Source organism: Phascolarctos cinereus, unplaced genomic scaffold, assembly GCF_003287225.1.
Source record: "Phascolarctos cinereus isolate Bilbo 61053 unplaced genomic scaffold, phaCin_HiC Scaffold_4;HRSCAF=312, whole genome shotgun sequence".
NCBI lineage: Eukaryota > Metazoa > Chordata > Mammalia > Diprotodontia > Phascolarctidae > Phascolarctos > Phascolarctos cinereus.
Window position 1 is genome coordinate 146,752,010 of NW_027555847.1, and position 19,809 is coordinate 146,771,818.

Below are 19,809 nucleotides of genomic sequence, written 5' to 3' on the forward strand. Positions count from 1 at the left end.
GATCCAGTAAAGGAGTTTAAGAACTGTTTAAGAACTGTTCAGATTAGATAAAACAGAAAAAAGCAATAATCTGTAAGACCACAAAATATCCTAAATAGATATGTGATCTTAACATTAAAAAAAATTAAAAGTAGCACATCATATTCCTTTTTGTGGTTATGAGTAGGAGATGTATTCTTAACCAGAAAAGAGATAGATAAAATTACTGAAGACAAAATCCTTAACTTAGAAGAGTAGAAGAGTAAAAGGAAGGCCAATTTTTGAATTTGATAGTTCTTTTTTTTTTTTCCTGGATACTGGTTTTTTATCTTTTTTTCTATGCTGATGTCCTTTTTTTCAAATAAGAAGTTACGGTCATTCATGTGCTGATATACACACACACACACACACACACACACACACACACACACACACACACTCACACACACACACACACACACACACACACACTTAACAGAAGTTATGGTCATTCGTGTGCTTATACACATACACATATATATTTAACAGTTGGTTCTCTGAGCCAGCTAGGTGGCACAGTGGATAGAATGCTGGAAGATCTGAGTTCAGATTCTGAGACACTTAATTCGCTAGGTGACCCAGGCAAGTAACTTAACCTCTGTTTGCCTCAGTTTCCTCAACTGTAAAATGGTGGTAATGATATTATTTACCTCATAGGGTTGTTGTGAGGATCAAATGAGATAATATTTGGAAAGACTTAGGACAGGGCTTGACACATATTAAGCACTTAATAAATGCTTATTTCCCTTCTTCCTCTCTGATAAAGAAATCCACTCAGCACATTTTTAAAATTTTAATTTATTAACATTTTCTCCATCACTTTCTTAAGTCTAGACAATAAAAACAAATTGTTCCCCCATTTGAAACATTGACGATTTTTGAGGTGAAAATGCCCACACTGAAAATTTAACAGGGTGCTGACTCTTGGAAGCAGGTTCAGGTTGGCTGTAGTACTCCCTTGCATATAGTGATTAATCTTTTGCTGCTGGAGTATGATGAAAAGGATCAGTGGGAGACCAGTGTTTTTTCCCCATATTTCACCTGTCTACTGATTATAATTTAGAGAAATTTCTAGTAGTTCTGTTTCAGATTCAGCCTGGAGGCTTTCACTAGAAAGAAACCCACTCTTTGGTGATTACTGTGATGCCCACTCTTATTTTGATTTGTTTTATGATTTGTTATTTTTGTTTGTCCAGTTATTTTTCTGTCGTGTCTGACTCTTTTTGAGTCGAGGAGTTGACTTTGGGGTTTTTCTTGGCAGAGATACTGGAGTGGTTTTCCATTTTTTCCTCCAGATGCGGAAACTGAGGCAAACAGGGTTAAGTGACTTGCTCTTGTTTAAATATTGCAAAATGCTACGTCAGAAGGGACCCCAAAACCTAGTCCAACCTATACTTGAATAGTAATGCCTTTAATAGTGTTCTGGGCAAGTGGTTATCCAGGCCCTACTTGAAGACTGCTTGTGAGAGAAAGAGAGAGCTCCATTACCTTCTGAGACAGCTCAGTCCACTTTTAGACGTATCTCTTAGGAAGTTTTTCCTTACCTGAGCTAAAATTTGTCTGTCTGCAACATGCATCCACTTAATGTTCTTATTTATGTCCTCTAAGACAAACAGAATAAATCTAAAACTCTCTTCCATTCTTGAGATCCATCTTGGTCACCCTCCTCTCAATGTTTTTAAATAGCAGTTATACAAATAATAATTCTTATATATTTTATGTACATAATATATATAATTCTTATATATTTTAATCTTTCTTTTTACAGTTCTATAAAGTTGATTGAGAAGCCACTTTTAAAAATTGCAATGCATATTTGTATATTTCCTTAGACATAATTAATATTTGCAATAAAAAATGTAATGAACAGTGAAGTGATACTACTGTGACCTTATGCATTTATTTTAAGAAATAGAAAGAGCTTATTACATTATTTCATTATAATTTTTTTTGTTTGATTTTGGTCTCTCTTCTCTCCCTTTTACCTCCCCCACAGGTTTTAATTCAGTGTTATCGCCTTATTGAAAATTTGGAGCAGCCTATGGTGGAACTAGATATCCTAGGATTAGGCACAGAGATTCAATTAAGAAGATTTGACATGAGAGCAAGTGCTTACCTGAAGGAAATTTGTTTAAAATGTCCAGCGTACCTGGGTATGATTCTATCTGATTTGTTTTGGGGGAAAAATAAGTAAAAATAAATTAATTTAATGATTACTATCGGGAAAATTCATAAGCTGCTAAAATTCTAGATTTAGAGATAAAAGGGTCCTTAGAGGTCATCTAGTTCAACTTCTGAACAGAACACTTACTTTGGAGTTGGAGAACCTACACTGAAAACTTGGTTCTCTCACTAGTTAGTTATGTGACCATTGACAACATACTTCTCTGTGTCGTATGTGAGTATCTAGAACAGAATAAATATAAAAGATGATGTGAAGGCAGAATTAACAAGACTTGGCAACCTTTTGGATTGTGAAGAGAAAGTGAAGAGTAAGGTTGATTCCTAAGGTTGTGAATCTATAGAAGACTTCCTGCTTTTTTTCATATTTGTTATCTTCAAGTTAAGTTATTCTTCTGCTTCTGCTTATTTCACTTGTATCACTTTGTTCAAATCTTCCCATGTTTCTTTGGATCTCTTATTTGTTATTTCTTTTAGTAAAATATTATTCCATTACATTTATATACTACAGCCATTTCTCAATTGATAGGCAGCTATTTTGTTTCCAGTTCTTTGCTATAACAAAAAGTACTGCTGTAAGTACTCTTGTACAAATGTGCCCTTAGCCTCCATCCTTGATCTTCCTATATATACCTAGTAATAGTATCTCTGGATCAAAGAGTAGTATGTACATTTTAGTGATTTGAGGGCATAGTTCAAATTTTTTCCAGAGTGATTGAAAACCAATTCACAGCACTCACTGATACATTAGTATACTAGTCTTCCCACAACCCATCCTAGAATTGCTCTGCTTAACCCTTTTAACACTATAGTTTATATCTTTCCTTCACCATTAGTGAGAAGGAGCTGAAGTCAGGCCTCAGCTAATAATTGATATTTTTGGAAGTAGTGCTGTCTAGGATATAAAGAGTCTCAGCTTTGTTCCATGCTTTAGGAAGACCGGGGGAGAAGTGTTTTGCCTAGACAGAGGCAAATAGGTGGAGACTCAGATAAGTAATTTGGAAGAAATCAATGGCTTTACCAGCTAGTTGTCGCCTCTTATCCCACCCTTCCTGTGGCCTGAAAATCATGTGTACAAAATTAGTCTTTTCCCTGGAACTATTACTAGGGTAAGGTGAGGATAGTATTGTGTCTTTCTTTTCCGCAAGAGCTATCAGACTTCTTGTTCTGCTTTTGTGACTGTCTTTTCCCTTTAAGATTGCCCTTGGTTTTCATTTGAACTTGATTTTGCAGTATACAGCTATTGAGAATTGTGCTAGGAGTAGAGCATATAATATTTGATTTAGGACTTAGACTTTCTAGAGATGATTCTGAATCTCCTATTCCTCTACAAATGTCTTGGGTAGCATTTGAAGAGAGATTATGTATGCCTTTTGCAAACATAATGCTTGCTCTATTATTTTTGGAAGACAGTTAACTGATTGCATAGTAGTCACAAAGCATACAAGGCCTGTTCCTTTTATTTGTAGTAGAACAAATCACAAGAAAGATTCTTGAGTAGTAGAGGGTTAGACACAGAGTACCTAGTGCATCAACTTCTTGTTCTTTAATAGCTTGCAGTATTCATGCTGCCATTCTTTTCTGCCTCCATCATCTTGGAGTGAATAGATGGGGGGACCTCAGGTTTTGAATTGGGGTTTTCACCAGTAGTGGTTGGCTGCTATATTCCCTATACATTTCTCTAAGTTACCCTTTTAATCTGATAAGCTTTAGGCAAAAACATTCCTCTTTCTCAAAAGAGTTGAGTCAAGGATCAGAAATTTAGAGCTGATGTGAGAACTCGGAGCCATCTAGTCCAATCTCCTTATTTTACAGATGAGGAAACAGAGCCATGGAGGTACAAATGGACTAATTTGTAGGAAGGTAGTAAGCATCAGAGGTGGAATTTGAACCCAGATGCTCTGAATCCAGAGCCTTTCCACTATATCATATTGCCTCACTGCAGTGTTCTGTTGTGTTACCTCAATTTAAATTTCTAGTAGTCAGCTACGATCTGTTGCACTGATTTTCATTCTTAGTATCGAAAATTCATCTTCTTTTGTCATGCTCCCACCACTTTTAAAAAGTTATCTGTAGATAGTGTGTTATGTGAATAACAAACTGAAAACAGCATATAGCTAGGCACATAATTGGCACTTAACAGATACTTATTGATTGGTGAACAAAAACAAACTTACAGCAAAATTAATTTGATGCATATTTGTCAGTAAGTATTTATTAAACACATTACTTGTCAAGACATAGTACAGGTATCTTAATGGTATCTTTTATTGACATTTTCTTTCCTTTTTTTCTTCTTTTTATTTTATTTATTTTTAGTTTTCAACATTCACTTCCATAAGATTTTGAGTTTTACATTTTTTTCCCCTTACTGCTTATTTCTTCCCCCCCCCCCCATACGGTGTACAGTCTGATATAGGCTCTACATATACATTCGAGTTAAGCACATTTTCCCATTAATCATGACGTAAAGAACAATTAGAACTAATGGGAGGAACTACAAGAATGAAGCATTAAAACAGAACAACAAAGGACAAGGAGATCAAATAGCATGCTTCCATCTGCATTCAGACTCCATATTTCTTTCTCTGGATGTGTATAGCATTTTCCATCATGAATGTTTTGGAGTTGAAGTCTGGCTGCTCATCCTTTCTTATAGAACAATAATATTCCATTATATTCACATACCATAACGTGTTCAGTTGTTCCCCAATTGATGGGCATCCCCTGAATTTCCAATTCTTGCCCACCACAAGAAAGAGCTGCTATAAATATTTTTGTACATGTGGATCATTTTTTTTTTATGATCTCTTTGTGGTACAGACCGTGGAGTTGTATTGCTGGATCAAAGGGTATGCACATCTTTATAGTCATTTGGGCATACTTCCAAATTGCTCTCCAGAATGGTTGGATCAGTTCGCAACTCCACCACAATACTTTAATGTTCCAATTTTCCCACATCTTCTCCAACATTTATCATTTTCCTGTTTTGTCATGTTAGCCAATCAGATAGGTGTGATGTGGTGCCTTAGGGTTGTTTTGATTTGCATGTCTCTAATTAATAGTGATTTAGAACATTTTTTTCCATGTGAGTATAGATAGCTTTAGTTTCCTCCTTAGAACTGCCTGTTCATATCCTTTGACTCTTTATCAGTTGGGGAATGACTTGTATTCTTATAAATTTGACTCAGTTCTCTGTATAGTTTAGGAATGAGGACTTTATCACAAACACTGATTGTAAAAATTCTTTCTCAGTTTTCTGCTCTCCTAATCTTGGATGCAATGGCTTTATTTGTACAAAAATTTTTCAATTTAATATAATCAGAATTGTCCATTTTGCATTTCATAATGTTCTCTATCTTTTGTTTGGTTATAAATTCTTCCCTTCTCCATAGATCTGAAAGATAAACTATTTCGTACTCTTCTGGTTTGCTTATAGTATCAGTCTTTATATCTAAATCATATACCCATTTTGACTTTATATTGGTATGGGGTGTAAGATGTTGGTCTGTGCCTAGTTTCTGTCATACTATTAGTTCCAGTTTTCCCGACAGTTTTTTGAATAGTGAGTTCTTACCCCAGAAGCTGGAGTCTTTGGATTTATCAAACAGTAGATTGCTATAGTCATTGACTGTTGTGTCTTGCATACCTAACCTTTTCTACTGATCCACCACCCCATTTCTTAGCCAGTACCTAGTAGGTTTTTTTGGGGGGGTTTTTTTGGCTTTTAGGCAATTGGGGTTAAGTGACTTGCCCAGGGTCACACAGCTAGTAAGTGTCAAGTGTTTGGTCTGAGGCCGGATTTGAACTCAGGTCCTCCTGACTTCAGGGCCGGTGCTCTATCTACTGCGCCACCTAGCTGCCCCCATACCTAGTAGTTTTGATGATTGCCACTTCACAATACAACTTAAGATTTGGTACAAGTAGGCCACCTTCCCTTGTATTTCTTTTCATTGATTCTTGATATTCTGGACCTTTTGTTCTTCCAGATGAATTTTGTTATTGTTTTTTTTAGCTTTGTAAAATAATGTTTTGGTAGTTTGATTGGTATGGCACTGAATAAGTAAATTAATTTAGGTAGAACTGTCATCTTTATTTTTAATTAATTAATTAGTTTATTTTTGGTGAAGCAGTTGGGGTTAAATGACTTGCCCAGAGCTACACAGCGAGTGAGTGTTATATGTTTGAGGTTGGATTTGAATTCTAATCCTCCTGACTCCAAGGCCGGTGTTCTATCCACTGCATACCTAGCTGCCCTCTGTTGTCATTTTTATTATGTTAGCTCAGCCTACCTATGAGCAACTGATATTTTTCTAATTAGTTAGCTCTGACTTTATTTGTGTGAAAAGTGTTTTGTGATTGTGTTCATATAGGTAGATTCTCAAATATTTTATAGTGTCTATAGTAATTTTAAATGGAATTTCCTTTTCTGTCTCTTGCTGCTGGACTTTGTGATATATAGAAATGCTAATGATTTGTATGGGTTTATTTTATATCTTGTAATTTTGGTAAATTTGTTTATTATTTCAAGTAATTTTTTATATAATTCTCTAGGATTCTGTATACCATCATATCATCTGTAAAGAGTGATAGCTTTGTTTCTTCTATGCCTATTCTAATTACTTCAGTTTCTTTTTCTTCACTAATTGCTACAGCTAACATTCAATATTGAATAACAGTGGTGATAATGGACATCCTTGATCTTATTAGAAATACTTCTGACTTATCCCCATTGCATCTGATGCTTGCTGATGGTTTTTGATAGATACCTAGCTATCATTTTAAGGAAGACTCCATTTATTCCTATACCTAGTGTTTTTAATAGGAATGGCTGTTGTATTTTTTCAAATGTTTTTTCTGCATCTGTTGAGATAATCATATGATTTCTGTTAGTTTTGTTGTTGATATGGTCAACTATGCTGACAGTTTTCCTAATATTGAACCAGCCCTGCAATCCTGGTATAAATCCTATAAATACCTGGTCATAGTGTATTATCCTCATGATAAGTTGTTGTTATCTCTTTGCTAATATTTTATTTAAAATTTTTGTATTTATATTTGTTAGGGAAATTGGTCTGTAGTTTTCTTCCTCTGTTTTGGCTCTTTGTGGTTTAGGTATCAGTGCCGTATTTGTATCATAAAAAGAATTTGGTAGGACTCCTTCTTCACCTATTTCCCCAAATAGTTTATATAGTATTGGAATTAGTTGTTCTTTAAACATTTGATAGAATTCACTTGTAAATCCATCTGACCCTACAGATTTTTCCTTAGGGAGTTCATTGATGTCTTGTTCAATTTCTTTTTCTGAAATGGGGTCGTTTAGGTATTTTCTTTCCTCTTCTGTTAATCTGGGCAATTTGTATTTTTGTAAATATTCATTCATTTTACTAAGATTGTGAAATTTATTGGCATACAGTTGGACAAAATAGGTCCTTATTGTTGTTTTGATTTCTTCTTCATTAATGGTGAATTCACCCTTTTTTTTTGATGCTGGTAATTTGGTTTTCTTTCTTTTTTTAATCAAATTAATCAAAGGTTTATCTATTTTATTGTTGTTTTTTTACCCCACAAAACCAGCTCTTAGTTTTGTTTATTAGTTAAATAGTTTTCTTAATTTCAACTTTCTTAATCTTTCTTTTGGTTTTCAGAATTTTTAATTTGATATTTAATTGGGGATTTTCAAATTGTCCTTTTTCTAGCTTTTTTAGTTACATGCTCAATTCATTGATCTCTTCTTTCTCTATTTTATTCATATAAGCATTTAGAGATATAAAACTTCCCTTAAGGACTGTTTTTGCTGCATCCCATAAGTTTTGGTATGTTGTTTCATTGTCATTCTCTTGGATGAAGTTATTGATTGTTTCTATGATTTATTGTTTAACCCACTTATTCTTTAGGATTAAATGATTAGTTTTCAATTAATTTTTAGTTTTTCTTTCGATGCCCATTTATTACACATAATTTTTATTGCATTATGGTCTGAAAAGGATGCATTTAGTATTTTTGCCTTTCTGCTTTGGATTGTGAGGTTTTTAGGCCCTAGTACATGGTTTAGTTTTTGTGTAGGTGCTGTGTACTACTGAGAAAAAGGTATATTTCTTTCTGTCCCCATTTAATTTTTACAGAGGTCACCCATATTTAACTTTTCTAAGATTCTGTTGATCTCCTTAACTCTTTCTTGTTTATTTTGTGGTCAGAGTTATCTAGTTTTGAAAGGAGGAGGTTGAGGTCCCTTACTAGTATAATTTTGCTGTCTATTTCTTCCTGTATCTCCCTTAACTTCTCTTTTAAGAATTTGGCTGCTGTACTGCTTGGTGCAAATATGTTTAGTAATGATATTACTTCATTATCTGTGGTACCTTTCTATTTTTGCTTTTGCTTTGTCTGAGATTAGGATTGCTACCCCTGCTTTTTTTATGTCAACTGAAGCATAATATATCCTGCTCCATCCTTTTATCTTTACTCTTGTGTATATCCCTCTGCTTCAAACATGTTTCATATAAGCAACATATTGTAGGATTATGGTTCTTAATCCACTCTGCTATCCATTTCTGTTTTATGGGAGAGTTCATCCCCATTCACATTCACAGTTATTATTACTATCTGTGTCTTTCTCTCCATTCTGTTCCTCTTCCCCCTTGTTTATGCTTTTTTCTTTCCTTTTCCCTCCTCAGTAGAGTTTTGCCTTTGACTACCACCTCCCTTAGTCTGCTCTCTCTTCCCCTCCCTTTTCTTTTCCCTTTACCCTTTCTACTTCCTTTAGGGTGAGTCAGATTTCTATACCTAACTGATTATGTTATTCACTCTTTGAACTAAATCTGATGAGAGTAAGGTTCAAACAATGCTCATCTCCTTCCCTCTACCATATTTGGTTTTTGTGCCTTTTCATGTAATGTAATTTATCCTTGTCTGCCACCTCCTTTCTTCTTCTCCTAATACAATTCCTTTTCATCACTTAATTAGATTTTTTTACCATCACAACAAAGTCAATTTAAACCCAAGCCCTCTATGTATATAACCTTTTAAATGTCACAAAGATGTTACAGTTCTTAAGATTCAGAAGTGTCATCTTCCCTTGTAGAGATGTAAACAGTTTGCCCTTAATAATAATATATTGTGTGTTTTTTTCTTTCCTGTTAGCCTTTTTATGCCTCTCTTGAATCTTGTATTTGAAGGTCAGATTTTCTGTTGAGCTTTGGTCTTTTCATCAGAAGGGTTTGGAAGTTCCTATTTCATTGAAAATCCATCTCTTCCCCTGAAAGATTATGCTCAGTTTCGCTGGGTTTGACGTTTTCTTTAATGTGTTCTCCAAAGCGTGCTCTGACAGGTCTTACCAAATTAGATAAAAGCTTTGCATATGGACCTGAGGATGCTGTTATTTGAGAAACTAAGCTGGCTGTATCAGGAGAGACTCATCACCAGGTTGATCATAGGGGTGATGATTTTTTGTGCACTAGTAATTACAGGTATTCGAAATATAAGAAGTATTTAATGATTATGTGTGTGTGCACATATGCACAAAATCATTGATTTATAGAATCATTTGGCATAATTGATAATCAATCTGTTCATGGATATGACTTATTAGTATTAATTTCATAGTCTAAGGCTTTTTTTTCTTTTCAGTTTTTCTCTTTAATTCTCCAGTATTAGTAATTAGTAATATACATATTACATTACTCATCACATACAAGTGCATTCATTGTATCTCTAACAGCTAGAGTTTCCTGTAGCTCTCTGCTATGTCTTCTTAATACTACAGAACTGAGGATCTCTTTGCCTTAATCACATAATATTTTTATACTACAATACTTACATGCCTGAAGGGTGTTTCATCAGTTCTTCCTGTTTTATCTATTCATGTAGAAGTGCTAGCTGAAGCTGAGTTAGAGACTCTAGCAAGAGGCTGTGGGGTAGCTCCTACCTAGGCTGAGGGTGATGTCAGAAAAATCAGTAAATGACACCATAAAAAATTAATTCTGAATCTCCTGAAACTTGGCATCCTGGACATAGGAGAAAGGTTAGGTGGGAGGAACTGACAAAGCAAGTTCCAGAGCCTGAAGCAGGCATATTTTCCTTCGTTTCCAGTATTCTCAGAAAATAGTATACCATCATAGAAGGTTAGTGTTCAGTAGCCCCATCCCTTGAGCTGTTTAAGTTGTATAGTACTCTTGTTATCTTAAACCCTATTTTTAACTGTTTTCCCATCTAAGGTAGTTTTTTTTTAAATTTGTTTTTAGATGAAAAGGGTAAACCAGTATACATTCTTACAACACTGGATAATGCAGTAGAAGATCTGCTAACGTTGGAATATGTTAAGGTAAATGATTATTGGTATATTTAGTTTAAGTGATGAAGGTGTAGTTAAAAGTTTGGTGTAAATCACTTTAAAAATCTGATCATATTATTCCTGAAATGATCATTTTTCTTTATTTCTAATTTTATTCAGTTATTTGTTATAGCTTTAACTTTTCCATACTTCAGCATCTTAACCAGTGAGCATTAAATGCTTACTGCATGCCAGACACCATTAAAGCACTAAAGATACAATTTGTAAAGAATGCAGTAATTTCAAGGAGCTTATGTTCTGATGGAGGATTCAAGAAGTACATATATTAAAGCAAATACAGCCTAAACATAAAGTGAATAATTACAAATGTGTTCAAAGGTGTTAAATACAAGGTAGTTTGGAGTGGAAGTCACTAGCATTTGGGGAGTTGGGGAGGAATCAAGATAGGATTCATGCAGAAGATGGTTCTTGAGCTGCATCTTAAAGGAAGAGAGGAACCTTATAATGCTGAGAAGGGAAAACATGTAATTCAGGAATGTGGGACATCTAGTGCAAAGGCCCAGAGATGGGAGATGAGTGACATGTGTGAGGAATAGAGAGAAGGCCAGTTTGTCTGGTTAGAAGAATAAAGGAGAGAAAGTAATATCCAATGGAAAATTTGAAAAATAGATTGTAGCCAAGTTGTGAAGAGCTTTAAAAGCTAAACAGAAGAGTTTATGTTTGATTCTAGAAACAGTAAGAAGCCATTGGAGCTATTTGAGTAGGAGAATGATAGTAAGGAAGAGTATTTTGGCATTAATGGATAGATTGTAATAGCTGAGAGACTTAAGACAGAGACCAATTGGGGACTTTTGCAGTAATCTAGTTTAGAGTTGATGAGGGCTTGAAGTAAGTTGTAGCTCTGTAAATATGTGTGTGTGTGTGTGTGTGTGTGTGTGTGTGTGTGTGTGTGTGTGTGTGTGTGTGTGTGTATGTGTGTGAGTGAGAGAGAGGGAGGGAGAAAGAAATGCGGAGGTAGAACTGTCAAGATTTGGCAACTGATTGAATATGTGGGGTATGGGAGGGTGAGGAGATGAGGGTAATGTCAAAGTTAAGAACCTGAGAGACAGAAAGGATTTGACAGAAATAACAAAGTGTAGAAGAGAGGACAATTTGGTGTGAAAGATAATTAGTTTAGTTTGAGACATGTTAAATTTGAGATGTCTCTGGGGCACAACTTGGGACATTTCCATTAGGCAATTGATGCTGCAGGATTGGAGCTCAAGGGAAGAGACTGGGCCAGTGTGTATGCATGTGTATGATATGCATATTACATTACGTATACATAAATGTACACACATACATATTTGCATAAATGTGTGAATCACCTGCATTTAAATGTGAGTTAAACCCATGTAGTTACCTACAGTGTGGAGGGCCTAGGAAAGAATGCTGGGACTTCATAAAATCAAGGAGTTTGAAACGACTCAATGAGAATTTGACCCACTCTCTCCATTTGTAATCTTATATTTTTGTAGAGTGGTTATTCATACAGTGGGGCTTATTTATATATTAACAGCGTAAAATTTACTGACTGTAGGATAAATGGAAGAGTAAATATTAGAATTAGATAAATAAAAGATTTTACTTTGTTTCAATGATAAATACATTCCGCTGTGGAATATTTTAAGGAGATCTTTTGATGTGTATTTTTGAGAATTTATATTTGCTCTAAGATAGTATTCAGATATAGGCTAAAGAGTAAGCTAATATACTCAACTAATGAATAGTGAACACTGATAATTTAGACAAATTTTAAAATCAGTAATTATTTGAAGTATTTACTAGTCCTTTTTTTTATTATCAATTTTGCCTTTTACAAAGGATGAATTAATAAATACTTATCCTGAATGATGTAGGTGTTTCTTAGTATTTTTCGTAAAACAAGAAAGGTAAAATTGTAGGTGTTTGGGAAAACTTTTAAAAATTGACTCTAAATGCTACGTTTTTTAGATGAGACTGATTTTTTTAGGCTAAAAGCATTTGTACAATTTATTTCATAATATCAACCAACATTAGCTTGCAAGTGGAAAATAATTGCCTTTTAAAAAATACTTTTGAAGGGCAGCTAGCTGGCGCAATGGATAGAGCACCGGCCCTGGATTCAGGAGGACCTGAGTTCAAATCTGGCCTCAGACACATAACACTTACTAGCTGTGTGACCCTGGGCAAGTCACTTAACCCCATTGCTGAAAATAACAACAACAACAACAGAAAAAGGGGGGGGCAGCTAGGTGGCACAGTGAATAGAGCACTGGCCCTGAAGTCAGGAGTACCTGAGTTCAAATCCTGTCTCAGACCAAACACTTGACACTTACTAGCTGTGTGACCCTGGGCAAGTCACGTAACCCCAACTGCCTTTAAAAAAAAAAACTTTTGAAAAGTATTGTTGATATAGTCGGTAGCAAATTGTAGGTCTGGAGAAATTATGTAGTATTTTGGTGCAATGGGGAATGGTTTTACTTTGAAATTTTGCAATTGATTATATAAAGATTTAGAATTACATTTTTAAGGTGTTTTTTTCATATACGCTATTTACTTTTCTCCGTAGTATCTATGTCCATAGATAATTACATAAACAAATGGAAAAACTTAAACTCATTACTTTTTGTTAGGGTTATAAATTGATTATCTATTCATATACCTCCTTTTTTTTCTTTGTATAGGCTGATACACATGGACCAGAACTTAAAACTGCTTATAAGAATATTGTACAGCTGTTAAAGGTATAGGTACATTATAACCACAAGAAAATAAAAGCCCTAAATATTTTCTGTTATGTTTCCAATCAGTTGTTTTTGGAAATGATTGTTCCTACTAGATTGTAAAGTGTGGAAGAACTTTATCTTATACTTTCAAAATTCCTTCCTCGTCCCCCTTAGACTTTTTTAACTCAGTAGATGCTTAATGAATATTTGTTGTTGATTAGATAATAATTAACTTTGGTTCATAGGTAAATTTTTCCTCTTTGGATATTCATTTGCATACTGAAGCACTTTTGAGTATTATGAATTTTATGAATAATCTCTTTCCTGGAAGAGAGGAAGAATTACCCTCAGAAAGTCAGGTTATGGAAACTGAAGACAAAGGAGAAATAATTAAGAAATTATGTAAGTTTTTTAAACTTCATTTCAAGTTTTATGTTAAATAGAGCAAAATATTCTGAACAATAACTTACTCAGACTCCATATTAATGGTATGTATTATTGTTAATAAAATTCTACCTGCTCTAAAATTTAAGTGTTAGGATAAATTCTAGATTGATCAGATATAAATTATTGTTGTTATTATTATTATTATTATTGTTGTTGTTATTCCAGACCTGTGATTTTATCAGTGTAGGAAACTTTTGGTATACAGATTCTTTGTACCCTATATACACTACACCATCCCACCTTTAGATATATAATTGATTGCTTTTGTAGGCTAGAAAAAATTTTAAAGATATAAAAAAGATGTAAAAAAACTTTCATGATTTAGACATAATTAGTAGACAATTTAAAGATTATGAGATTTTAGTTTTAGCAAATATCTGGTAGTAATTGATTCACACGTTTTATGATTTCTGCTTTGTTAACATGGTTTTTTGTTGTATTTTTAATGGAGACGTTTCTAAAACTACAAATTAGAGAAAGAGTTTACTTTCATATATATCTAAAAGGAAAAAATGGTAGTTTCCTTAGTTTGAGAATTCCTAGTATAATACTTCCTTTACCAATTTAGATCACATTCAAGCTATAATTTACCAGCTTAGAGAGCTGCCTGAGGATTTCAAATCCTAGGTAGTATGTCCATGTTCACATAAGCCCCAGAGGTGAAGTATGAACTTAGTTTTGTTTACTTCAAAGTTAGCACTATATTCATTGGATCATGTTGCTCTTCCACTTGAGTAATATCTCATTATTTCTTGACCTGATATTTTGCTATCCTGCTGACTTGACTAATTTTTAAAATAGTTTATTTTATTTAATAATTACATTGCATCTACAGCTGCTAAGGGATCTAGGACTGAAGATGTCATTACCCTAAAGGTCATTGCTGAACTGTCTTGCTTATGTATCTATATTGAAGACCAAAGATATAGAATTGCTGAAATTACAATTGAAGGTAACAAATTTTAACCAAAATTAAATTAAAAAATTTTAATTTGGAGCACAGATATTAATCAATACTTTTTTCCCCCTTAGGATTTGATTCCCAGGTGGTAATGAGACATACCATAACTGAAGTAAATGTGAACCTGAAAAATATAATTATTTTAGATTCTGATGAAATGGCCTTATATAAAAAGGTAAGAATATGTTTGTCCACTAACCGCAAACCATAAAAGTCAGTTTTAATTGATTTGCCTTTTACCATTTTGGCTTTGGGACTGTCTTTTGCATCTTTTTGTATTCTCAGGGCTCAGATAAATGTTTATTGATTGATAGGCATAATTTTTTTTTTTTTAGTGTGTGACTATGGAAATATGGTGTCCTCAAAACAAGTCCAGTTTTAACTGGAGTGCTACATTACTTGCCCATATAGGAAACTAGTTGTATTTTTTGGTACCTACACACCAGTATGGAGTAGTCAAAGGTAGACACACTTATTTCATACTCCTTAATCCTCATGGTAAGTTTAGAGCCTCTCATAACCACCCATAGATAATAAACAAGTCAGACTTGGGAATCTTATTCTGGCTTTCTCTGCCTTGGGGAGGCTATTATGACGCTGAGTCCACTCCAGAGTTTATGAACAGATGCTGATGGGCAAAGCAATTTGGAGATCTTCCTTCCTCTCTTTTACCAGTGTGATAACTAGTTTGTGGTGACTTTGGGTTGGTTTTAGCATTGTTTAGAGTCAGTTGAAATCCTGGATTTAGTGTGAGAAGAATAGCTATTCCAATTGTGCTATGGTTTTATAAGACCAAGAAAACTAGTTTTAGAGCAGAATGGATTTATTGAGAGAACCTCCATTCTTCTTGAGTTTAGTCTAGAGCCGTCTGGGATATTTGTTGGCTTTGCATGCTGTGCTGGGGACAGCAGCTATCTTCTCATACTGCTGTAAAAAGGACCATGAGGTTTAGTGCCTGGAAAGACAACATTGTGATCAGTCTCTATTAAATGTTTGGATGGTCTGATTTCATTATTTTAACAGTATTGATATTTTTCCTTTTTTATATCACCTTTATTTCTTTTTTTTACCCTTTTAAAATAATTAATATATTTTTAATTTTCAATATTCACTTCCATAAGATTTTGAGTTTTAAATTTTCTCTCCATCTGTCTCTCTCTTCTCCCCTCCCCCAAGATGGCTTGTAATCTGATATAGGCTCTACTTATACATTCATATTAATTACATTTTGACATTAGTCATGATGTAAAGAAGAATTAGAACTAATAGGAACCACAGGAAAGAAGAAACAAAACAACAGAAGGAGAGCAAATAGTATGCTTCCATCTTCATTCAGACTCACAAGTTCTTTCTCTGGATGTGGATAGCGTTTTCCATTGAGTCTTTTGAAGTTGTCTTAGATCCTTGCATTGCTGAGAAGAGCTAAGTCTGTCAAAATCAGTCATCACATAATGTGGTTGTTGCTGTGTGCAGTATTTTTCTGGTTCTGCTCATTTCACTCAGCATCAGTTCATATAAGTCTTTCTAGGTTTTTCTGAAATCTACCTGCTCATTTTTCTTTTTTTTTTTTTCTGGCCAGGGTCTCTTAACCTTTTTTTTTTAATTAAAAGGTTTTTTTTTTATTAATTTATTTTGATTTATCAACAATCACATAAATTTTTGAGTTTTAAATTTTTCTCCCCCTCCCTCCCGAAGACAGTGTGCAATCTGTTATAGGCTATACATATGCGTTCCTATTAAACATATTTTCACATTAGTCATATTGTAAGGAAGAATTAGAATCAATAGGAAGAACCACCAGAAAGAGGAAACAAAGTAAAATGGAAGAAAAAAATAGCAAATAGTATGCTTTGATCTGCATTCAAACTCCATAGTTCTTTCTTTCGATGTGGATAGCATTTTTCATCGTGAGACCTTTGGTGATGTCAGATCTTTCCATTGCTGAGAAGAGCTAAGTCTGTCAGCATAAGTCATCCCACAACATGGCTGATACTGTGTATAGTGTTCTCCTGGTTCTGCTCACTTCACTCAGCATCAGTCCATACAAGTCTTTTCTGAAGTCTGCATGCTTATCATGTCTTAGAGCACAGTTATATTCCATTACATTCATATTAACAGAAGAGGACTCCATGGAGGGAGCACTGGCCCCGAAGTCAGGAGGACCTGAGTTCAAATCCAGCCTCAGACTTGACACTTACTAGCTGTGTGACCATGGGCAAGTCGCTTAACCCCAGTTGCCTTAAAAAAAACAACAACCAGAAGAAGAAGTAAAATTCTTAAATAACCCCATTTCAGAAAAAGAAATTGGACAAGTCATCAATGAACTCCCTAGGAAAAAAATCTGCAGGGCCACTTAGATTTACAAGTAAATTCTATCAAACATTTAAAGACCAGTTAATTCCAATACTATATAGACTATTTGGGAAAACAGGTGAGAGTGTCTTTTTTTTGGTTTGTTTTTTGTTTTTTGCTTCTTGATGAGGCAATCAGGATTCAGTGACTTGCCCAGGGTCACACAGTTAGTAAGTGTCAAGGGTCTGAGTCCGGATTTGAACTCAGGTCCTCCTGATTCTAAGGCTGGACCTCTATCCACTGCACCACCTGGCTGCCCCTGAAGGCGTCTTAACAAATTATGATACAAACATTGTGCTCATACCTAAACTTGGAAGATTCAAAACTGAAAGAAAATTATGGACCAATTTCTCTAATGAATGTAGATGAAAAATTTTAGATAAAATATTAGCAAAAAGATTACAGCAACTTATCACTTAAATAATACACTATGACCAGGTAGGATTTATACCAGGAATATAGGGCTGGTTCAATATTGGGAAAACTATCAGCATAATTGATCATATCAGCAAGAAAACTAATAGAAACCACATGATTATCTCAATAGATGAAGAAAAAGCTTTTGACAAAATACAACACCCATTCCTATTAAAAACACTAGAGAGCATAGGAATAAATGGAGTCCTCCTTAAAATAAGAAGTAGAATCTACCTAAAACTTTCAGCAAGCATACATAATGGGGACAAGCTAGAAGCATTTCCAGTAAGATTGAAGATGAAACAAAGATGTCCATTATCACCACTGTTGTTCAGTATGATACTGGAAGTGTTAGCTTGAGCAGTAAGAGAAGAAAAAGAAATTGATGATATTAGAATAGGCAAAGAAGAAACAAAGCTATCACTCTTTGCAGATGATATGATGATATATACTTAGAGAATTCTAGAGAATCAAATAAAAAACTACTTGAAATAATAAACAACTTTAGCAGAGTTGCGGGCTATAAAATAAACCCACATAAATCATCAGCATTTCTATGTATTATCAGCAAAGCCCAACAGCAAGAGATAGAGAAATTCCATTTAAAGTTACCATAGACAGTATAAAATATTTAGGAGTCTACCTACCGAAACAAGCCCAGAAGCTATGTGAACACAGTTACAAAACACTTTTCACACAAAGTCAGATCTAAATAATTGGAAAAACATCAGTTGCTCATGGGTAGGCCAAGCTAATATAATAACAATGGCAATTCTATCTAAGCTAATTTAGTTATTCAGTGCCATACCCATAAAACTACCAAGAAATTATTTTATAGAGCTAGAAAAAATAATAATAAGATTTATTTGGAAGAACAAAAGGTTCAGAATATCAAGGTAACTAATGAAAAGAAATGCAGGGGAAGGTGGCTTAGCTGTTCCAGATCTTAAATTGTATTATAAAACAGCAATCATCAAAACTTCTTGGTACTGGCAAAGAAATAGAGTTGTGGATAAGTGGAATACGATAGGTATGTAAGACACAGTAGTCAATGACTGTAGTAATCTATTATTTGATAAACCCAAAGACCACAGCTTCTAGGATAAGTGCTTATTGTTTCATATAGCCCATTAATATTCCATTACATTCATCTACCACAGCTTGTTCAACCATTCCCCAATTCATGGGCCTACTCTCAATTTCCAACTCTTGGTCACCACAAAAAGAGCTACTATAAATATTTTTGTATATGTGGGTCCTTTTCCCATTTTTATGATCTCTTTAGGATACAGACCTAGAAGTATGTTGTGTCTTGCATACCTAACCTTTTCTACTGATCCACCACCCCATTTCTTAGCCAGTACCTAGTAGTTTTGATGATTGCCACGTCACAATACAATTTAAGATTTGGTACAAGTAGGCCACCTTCCCTTGCATTTCTTTTCATTGATTCCTTGATATTCTGGACCTTTTGTTCTTCCACATGAATTTTGTTATTTTTTTTTAGCTTTGTAAAATAGTGTTTTGGCAGTTTGATTGGTATGGTACTGAATAAGTAAATTAATTTAGGTAGAATTGTCATTTTTATTATATTAGCTCAGCCTATCCACGAGCAGCTTCCCCAAGCTTCAGGTTTTCCTTGCTTCTCTATTCATAGGTAGTTCTGGGGTTCTTTAAGTTTTCAGTTCTTCTGAGGTGCTATGATCTTTGGACAGGTATGGTAACTGCTCTCCTGGCTTGTGGTCTGTTGTATGAGTGACCACAAGCACTCTTTTCTGCCCTAGAACTGTGACCTAAGGTCCTACTCCCCTAAAGCTATGAGCTCTGATGTGCTTGTGCTTCTCCTTGCCCTGGGATTGTAATGATGCCTTGGACCCTGATCTTCATATTGTCGATGCAACAGAGTCCTGTACCGAGTGCCAGTAAAGGTTTCCCTCTAATCTCATTATGACCTGTTGTCTGACCCCATTGCTGTCTGTGGGCTGAGAGCTCTGGAAGCCATCTGATTGAGTCATCCCACACCTCTATGATACATTGTAAAGGCTCAGCCTACTGCTGGCTTGCAGGGATGATGCCTTCACCACACTGCACTCTCACCTCAGTGATACAGACCTTTCCTTGTCAGCCTTCTAGGTTTTCTTGGGGTGGAAAATTGTTTCATTCTGTCCTTTTGATCATTCTGTTACTCCAGAATTCATTTTGAGGCATTATTTTAAAGTTGTTTGCAGGAGAATTTGGCAAAGCTCAGGAGGGTCCTTACTTTACTTTGCCATCTTTGCTCTTCTCTCTGAGTGCTTTCCAGTATACTATTTTTCGATTGTTAATTTTCCTTGTCACTTTTAAGAGGTTATATTGCATGATAGAGACACTGTGCCTATTTATTAATTTGACAAGCT

The 19,809-nt window shown here is 34.7% G+C and overlaps 1 protein-coding gene across 4 annotated transcripts in view; it reads left to right on the forward strand.

The window, feature by feature from the left end:
- Positions 1-19,809, forward strand: part of VPS13A (vacuolar protein sorting 13 homolog A) — a 269,159-nt gene that overhangs the window by 86,189 nt on the left and 163,161 nt on the right. For all 4 annotated transcript variants that reach the window (XR_013485955.1, XM_078152664.1, XM_020995599.2 and 1 more), the window contains exons 26-31: positions 2,015-2,171; positions 10,440-10,519; positions 13,195-13,254; positions 13,482-13,638; positions 14,519-14,635; positions 14,716-14,819. Coding sequence is in view for 3 of the 4 variants with exons in the window: in XM_078152664.1 (XP_078008790.1) it covers positions 2,015-2,171; positions 10,440-10,519; positions 13,195-13,254; positions 13,482-13,638; positions 14,519-14,635; positions 14,716-14,819 (675 nt within the window). In the remaining variant the exon portion in view is untranslated. The remainder of the gene's footprint in view (positions 1-2,014; positions 2,172-10,439; positions 10,520-13,194; positions 13,255-13,481; positions 13,639-14,518; positions 14,636-14,715; positions 14,820-19,809) is intronic.